The sequence below is a fragment of the Dendrobates tinctorius genome, unplaced genomic scaffold, assembly GCF_039654945.1.
Source record: "Dendrobates tinctorius isolate UK_male_01 unplaced genomic scaffold, ASM3965494v1 ptg000020l, whole genome shotgun sequence".
In the NCBI taxonomy this organism is placed as follows: domain Eukaryota; kingdom Metazoa; phylum Chordata; class Amphibia; order Anura; family Dendrobatidae; genus Dendrobates; species Dendrobates tinctorius.
Genome location: NW_027361688.1, coordinates 1,650,396 through 1,657,852, shown reverse-complemented (window position 1 = coordinate 1,657,852; position 7,457 = coordinate 1,650,396). Strand labels below are relative to the sequence as shown.

The 7,457-nt window shown below is 46.9% G+C and overlaps 1 protein-coding gene across 1 annotated transcript; it reads right to left on the bottom strand.

Moving 5' to 3' along the window:
- Positions 1-427: 427 nt before the first annotated feature.
- LOC141083259 (E3 ubiquitin-protein ligase TRIM39-like) lies at positions 428-6,995 on the bottom strand. Its single transcript, XM_073567427.1, has 2 exons — positions 6,841-6,995; positions 428-3,134 (listed from the first exon to the last, which is right to left on the bottom strand). The coding sequence occupies exon 2, from the start codon at positions 3,130-3,132 to the stop codon at positions 1,495-1,497; it is 1,638 nt and encodes a 545-aa protein (XP_073423528.1). The 5' UTR covers positions 3,133-3,134; positions 6,841-6,995; the 3' UTR covers positions 428-1,494.
- Positions 6,996-7,457: the final 462 nt, after the last annotated feature.

The window sequence follows — 7,457 nt, the reverse complement described above, 5'->3', positions numbered from 1 at the left end:
GAGTTTGGAAAAAAGTGTATATTTAAAAGAACTTAAACACACAACTCAATAAAAATAAAAGAAAGTGAAGCAGAGGAGGTAGAGTCGGTCCTTTCACGTAGTCTGCTGTAGCAAGGCCTGAGAGTCGTCGTTTTTGATCGTGAGCTTCTTCCATGTTTTCTTGTTGAACAGAGTTCACCGCGAGCGAATGTGTTGTGATAGTTGTTACCCGAGCATGCTTGTGTGCAAACCGACTCTTCAAAAAAAAAAAAAAAGATAAAGTCTCCCACAGCTGCATGTGGTGCAGCTGTCAAAAAGGTGCGAGCCATACAGGTGCGGGGACTCAAACATATTTTTGAGCACACGAGCATGCTCAGATAACACATTTACTCATCACTAATAAATATATTCGAAAGAAGAAAAAAAAAAAAACCAAATACAGTATATATACAGATCAGATAACACATTTACTCATCACCAAGTTATAAATGAAAAAACAAAAAGAGACGAAATACAGCATGTATACAGAGTTGCAATAACATCAAAATACAGCACACCTCACATCACCTGGAGCAGCACTGGGACCCATAAGGATTTGTGCCCACATTCCGGAATAGCGGTGGTTTGGACCCAGCTCACCTGTGCTGCGTCCAAACTGCTACGTTCTAGGTTACAAGCATAGTGTATGGGATTTATAGAAATCCCACACCCACTGTGCTTCTATTTGACGCTGGGTAAACTCCCCCCGTGGTGCAGGCTTACGAGTCATCTGTAATGGAGATGCCAGTCTCTGGATAGTATCACCCATAGCCACTCAGTACAGGCGGTAAATCTGCATGGTTCAGTGAACACATGCGCATTTACAACACAGCAAAAGTAACGTCCAAAACTCTGCTATATCCTAAGCACGGGCACAAAGCCTAAAGATGAAGCCCCCACCGTGCAGAGACGCTGCTGGAAATCTTCGGCATCAGAATCCGCCAATTTAGACGACTTGTAGATTGAAAGTGGAGAAAATATCACACGCCGAAATTCTGGTCTTGTTAACGGATCGGTATAAAAGCAAAAAGGTCCCTCAATGAGCGACTTTACACCGCAACGCGTCGGCTGCTGTAGAGAGCGCCCCAGGATCGTTACCTCGACAAACCGATAGGAAATAGAGGCACAAACGTCATTAAGAGAAATAATTAGGCCTTATCCAAAGGACATTTATTGTGGCCACTGGTGATGGGCAGACATGCTCGGATAAGGCATTATCCATGCTTGGGTGCTAACCGAGTGTCTTCGGTGTGTGCGAATAATATGTTTGACTCCCCGCGGCTGCTAGGCAATCCCTGCATGCGTTGCTGCTGTCTAACAGGCACAAAACAAGCAGCCACAGGGACTCAAACATATTTTTCAAGTATGCTGAAGACACTCATGCTCAGATAACGCCTTATCTGAGCGCATTCGGTCATCACTAGTGGCCACATTTTAACATCCATCAAAACCTCAAGTGACTTCATATTGTGCAGATTACAAGACCCCCGATCGTCGCTCTATGTGGATGAGGTCTTTCATCTGCTGCTCCTCCCCCCCTAATAGCTTTATAGACCCTCCATATACATATAACGCAGCATGTAGGGGCTCGGTGAAGACGGTAGTGAAGGTGTACAAGTGTTTGATGGGGCCAAACAGTGTATAGAAGGACAGCAACCCGGCCTCGTAATCCAGGTATATCCTGACCCGATCAGTGGTGATCTGTTGAGGTAACGGGAGCACCATACCCAAATGTTTCACCGAATAATGATTATTATACTCCAGCCCTCTATATAAACACCAGGAATGGCCATTATTTCCAAAGTAGGAGTGATGCCCCATCCTGTCTATCCTGGAATAACACATGCCCACCATCCACAAATCTGATCTACTGATCTCCACATCCCAGTAATGTCGTCCTGAGGCAAGTCTGCTACAGCTCATCACCTGATAACCCTGGAATCTCTCTGCTGTTTCTGGACGATTCTGTCTTCTTTCTGTCCAGGTCACAGTTTTCAGATCATCTGATATAAGGAGATTATTATTAGCAGTGTTTACGTTCAGGGATATGTCTGCAGGATCCTGAACATAGAAGGTCACATTTAAATCAATCATCATATCATACAATGTGCGTGATATGTGGGAGGTCATCACCACACTCCGATCACCTCCATGTCCTCCTGTGTCATTACCGCCTCCATTATGCCTCCATATGTCATCTCCACCCTCCTCAGGATGACACAAGTCACCGGTGTCTGGTTCCTGTAAGACAGTCAGTGGATCCGTCATGTTACACAGCTCCTCAATGTGTCTCATCTTCCTGGACAGCTCGTCCTTCTTTATTTCCAGTTTCTGGATCATATCAAAAAGTGGCATTGTCACCTGCTGTTCCCGCAAGTAGATGTCAGTAAGGACCCTATTCTGTAGCTCATCCAGCCGTCTCCTGATGTCTCTAAACAGGGCAGAGACCCTCTTGGCTTCTTTGGTGGCTTTTTCGTGAGCCATTTTCTTGTGCTCCTCCAGGATCCAGACTCTTTCTTCAGTTTTTTTTCTCTGTGTCGTAATTTTCTGTAGAAAGTTTTTCAATTTCTCCCTTTTCCGAAAGGCCTCATCTAAAGACTCCAGTTTATGCTCCTGATGTTCTCCAACCAAACTGCAGGACACACAGATACAAGCCTTGTCCTCAGTACAGTAATATTCCAGGATCTGCTTATGGACAGAACATGTCCAGTTCTCGAGAGAAGTGGTGGGATCAGTGAGGATGTGTTCTGCTCCTTTAGTGTGAATGTTCAGGTGACCATCACACAGAGAAGCCTCACTGTGTAGATATGACTCATTGGCAGGTACAGTCGAGTCCACACAGTAAGTATAGAGGTTTAATGCATAATCCCCATGATTAGACAGCAAGTTCTCCAATAAGTTACTTAGAGTTATGTTCCTCCTCAGTGTCGGCCGCTCCTGAAACTCTTCTCTGCATTCAGGACAGGAATAAACTCCAGACCCGTCCTGTGTATTCAGGACCTGATCAATACAGTCCCGGCAGAAGTTGTGTCCACAGCTCAGGGTTACAGGATCTGCATACAGGCTCAGACAGATGGAGCAGTCCAGCTGCTTTTCAAGACCTGCAGACGCCATGACTGAGAGCAAAAAGAAGAAGAAATTAAAGCAAAGTTTGTCAGACAACAGTGGGTGCAATATCAGCTTATTATACAAGGGGAGGTTTGCTATAAGCCTCCAAGAAATGCAGCTAGAATCTATTAAAGGGAATCTGTCACCCTATTTTTTGCCTATCAGCACCAACATCAGGGGCTTATCTACAGCATTCTCAGATAAGCCCCCAATATAACCTGAAAGATAAGAAAAGTGAGTTGAGGCCCCTTTACATTTAGCGATGCACCAGTGATCCCGACAATGATACGACCCGGTCAGGATCGCTGGTGCATTGCTAGATGGTCGCTAGTGAGCTGCCAAACAGGCAGATCTCACAGCGATGCAGCAGCGACGCAGCAGCGGTTATTACTTACCTTTCAGACGCAGCGATCCTGAGATCCTCCCATCGCTGCCAGCAGGAAGCACCTGACGAGAAATGGAGCTGCGCGTCCAGCGATGGACAGCGGGGGAGCCGGTCGGAGGCAAGTATCACACATAGCGATATCGCTAGCAATATTGCTGCTGCGTCACCAAGGCGGTGATGCTTTAGCGATATCACTATGTGTAAAACCCCCTTTAGATTATACTCACCCAGTGACGGTCCAGTTTTGGTCCGGTCCCTTCCATCTTCTAACGGTGACTTCCTCTTCTTTCCTTCCCATCGCGGCTCCTGCGCAGGGCAGAGCAGAGTCCTGCAGTGCGCAGGGAGAGGTCCAGCGACTACGCACTGCAGTATTCCTGCTCTGCCCTCAACAGGGCAGAGCAGTGCGCCTGCGCAGGAGCCATGACAGGTGGCAAAGAAGAGGTCGTCACCGTTAGAAGATGGGAGGCGCTGGACCGCAACACCCATCGGACCCCCCCCATGAGTATAATCTAACTCATTTTTCTTATCTTTCAGGTTACATCGGGGTGGGGGGGGGAACTTATCTACAGCATTACAGAATGCTGTAGATAAGCCCCTAATGTCGGTGCCAGCAGCTGATAGGCAAAAGTACGCAGTGTCCAACCCGCAGCGTTTACTGATTGTCTGCACATACTCGTATGTTTAAAAAAAAACCATTGATCTTGGGCAGCCAAACAGATTACAGTGTATTTTTTAACATCAGTAATTTTCACATTAAATCGATTAAAAACCAGACATACTAGGCACGTTATGTCTGAAAAACAGAGAAAAAGTATGTGACAAAGATGCCCAAGTGAGGTCTAAGGCTATGTTCACATGAGCTTATTTTTTTGTCCACGTGTTCGACATACCGCACATGGACAATACAATAGCCCATGCGCTAGTGGACATTGGCTTTTTTTAGCCATACAGTTCCTCATGTAAAGAATATTTACTTATTGCAGCATTTGTAAGTCTGGTTAAGTTTACGGACAGGACTAGTGTATGGTGAATGTATATACCGTATTTGTCAGACCATAAGATGCACTTCCCCCCCCCCCCCAAATTTTTGATTTTTTTTTTTTTGGGGGGGGGGGGGGGGGGTGTGCGTCTTATGGTCGCAATATACTCACTTGCAACCATGGCTGGTGCGGGTGCCGCGGAGCTCTGTGGTGTGGTGGCAGGCTGTGCTCCGGTGCAGGGGCAGGGGCTCTCTGGTCTCCGTGGGGGGCTCTGCCAGCATTTCCTTAAAGCCCAGAGGCCCCCACACATCCGTTGCTGGCTGCTGCCATGTTGCGGTGGCCTCCGGGAACATGGACACCAGGAACGGCGCATGCTTTGAGGAAATGCCAGCGAAGCCACCTCTCCTGCACCGGAGCACAGCCCGCCGCCACCACCACCACACGACAGACCCCATCTGCCCCAGCACAGAGCCGCCACCACCGCACCAGCCTGGACCAATGAATGATCCCTGTGACCACTCCACCTGTGCCGGATCCCTTCCCTGGTACGCTGAATTTGGACTGCAAGACGGACCCCCCATTTGACACATTTCCCCCCCCCCCCCCTTTCCTTCTGAAAATTTGGGGTGCGTCTTATAGTCTGAAAGATACGGTCGTAGGCAGCTCGTAACAGTGTAAGACTTTACGAACAAGAACGTTGGGCCAGTCAGGTCTGCAAATGCAGAGGTGACTGGTTCATTGAGCACTCCTCTCAGCTTAAGGCTGTGTGCCCACGATGCGATTTTTAAGCGTTTTACCACTATTGTCGACGCGAAAACATTTAAAAGTCTAGTACAGAACGCACCCCATGCATTCCTATGGCATTCTGCACATACTGTGCTAATGCTGCGCTTTTTTCCACGGCGGAATCGCGGAAAAAGAAAAAAAAAAAAAAAAAAAAAAAAAAAAAAAAAAAAGGGGGTATATTTACCTTCCGGCGTCCCGCGCTGCCTTCACGAGCCTAAGCGTTCCCAGTAATGCCTTGCGGCAAGGTCCTGTGATGACGTAGTCACGTGTGACTCTAGCGGTCTCGTGAGATCGCTATAGCAACGCGAGACCAACGTCATCACAGGTCTCGCAAGGCATCGCTGGGAACGGGAGCGTCGCTGAGACTGCGTGGGACGTCGGAAGGTAAATAAACCCCCATTTTTTATTTTTTTTATCATTCTATCTTTTACTATTGAGGCCGCATAGGCAGCCTCAATAGTAAAAAGCTGGTCACACTTGTCAAACACTACGAGTCGTATGTTTGACGAGTGTGACCAACCTGTCAATCACTTTCCAAGCGATGCTTCAAATCGCTTGAATATCGCGGCAAAATCGCGAACAGAATCGCGACAAAACAAAAAAAAAAAAACGCGCGATTTCTGGGAAGGAGTCCGGTTTTCAGTGTCCGAATTTAAACGCAACGTGGGCACATAGCCTAAAGGGAATCTGTCACCTGAATTTGGTGGGCTATTTAACCCCTTTCCTACATTAGACTTACTATTCCGTCCATGTGACCTGGGACCTAAGTCCCAAGGACGGAATAGTACGTCTAGCACGGTCAGCGATGCTCACAGGGGAGCGCAGCCATGTGTCAGCTGATTATCACAGCTGACACCCGGCACTATGTATCAGGGGTGGTCACAGACCACCCCCGACACATTAACCCCTGTCACACTGCGATCAAACATGATCGCAGTGTACCGGCAGCATAGGAGAGAAGCATGCAGGGAGGGGGCTCCCTCCATGCTTCCCTTACCTCCTTCCCTGCAGGTCCCCAGATCCAATATGGCGGCGGGGGCTTGCAGGGAGCCAGCTTCCTCATGCCTGCAACACATCACCATTGCTGTCAATTGGCACTGTCAGCGCATACGCCCGGAGCCAGTTTTGCTGCGGGTTTTAAGACGTATGCCCCAATGGAGATGCTCAACACAGTGTGAAAGCACCGGTATATGAAGGAAAACAAGTTATAATAGGAAACAGATGTGCACCTTTGGTGTTAATTATTGTAATGTGAAAATATTTCATCCCAAGATAATGAGCAAAAAATAGACCAAGGCCTTAAAACCAAAAATAAGCAGCACAGAGGAGTACTTGGAACACTAAAATGAACAAACAACAGCAATAAAATTCACATTTGAAAAATGTGTGAGTAATAAGTATATTTTAGAGCCTGAAAGGGATGAAAAGAAAAAGGAATTCAACTGCTAAGTGTGCAGCAACAACAGCAATATTGGTCAAGAGAGAAACCCACATACTGACTGGCTGAGAAACAGAATAAAGAAAAACTAAACATAATAAAAGAAAATAAAGGCGCAAACTTACCAACAAACTAAAACCAAACCCAGCCCGTACCGCCGCACACAGCCGCTTCTTCAGGAGGTGTTGGCAGAGCTGTGATTTATAGGTAACAAAGGCTTCTAACAGGGAAAACCTGGACTGGAATCAAAGGAGAATCCAGCAGCCAAAAGTCAGGATGGCGTCCTCTCCGCCCCACAGATTACCTGTGCAGGAACCCTAATAACAGGCAGGTGTGCGGGATAGAGACGCCGAGCTAAAGGCCGGTATATCAGGGGGATGTAACATACAAATCAGGCCTCCGAATCTTTCTCCTGTCCTCATGGTTTGTTACAATGTATCAGTGCAGGTTCAAAAACACACAAGCAGATGAAAAACTGACCTTTTCTGAGAGTTTGTCACAATGTATCAGTACAGGTAAGAATAAAGCAGGGGCTCAAATCTCTCTTCTGACCTGTGTGAGTTTGTTATAATGTATCAATGTGTACAAGAATCACATCAAAGGTCCAAAAATGTGTCTATTACTGTAGGGGTTAAGGCTGTGTTCACATGCTGCTTTTTTTTTCTGCAGGAAAAACCTTGGCGGTAAAGAAACTGATCAAAAAAAAAGCAGGGTTTGTTCTTTTGGTGCAGATTATATGAAA

Excerpts from the sequence above, each read along its gene's own strand:
- LOC141083259 (XM_073567427.1), bottom strand. The coding sequence starts at position 3,132 with ATGGCGTCTGCAGGTCTTGAAAAGCAGCTGGACTGCTCCATCTGTCTG.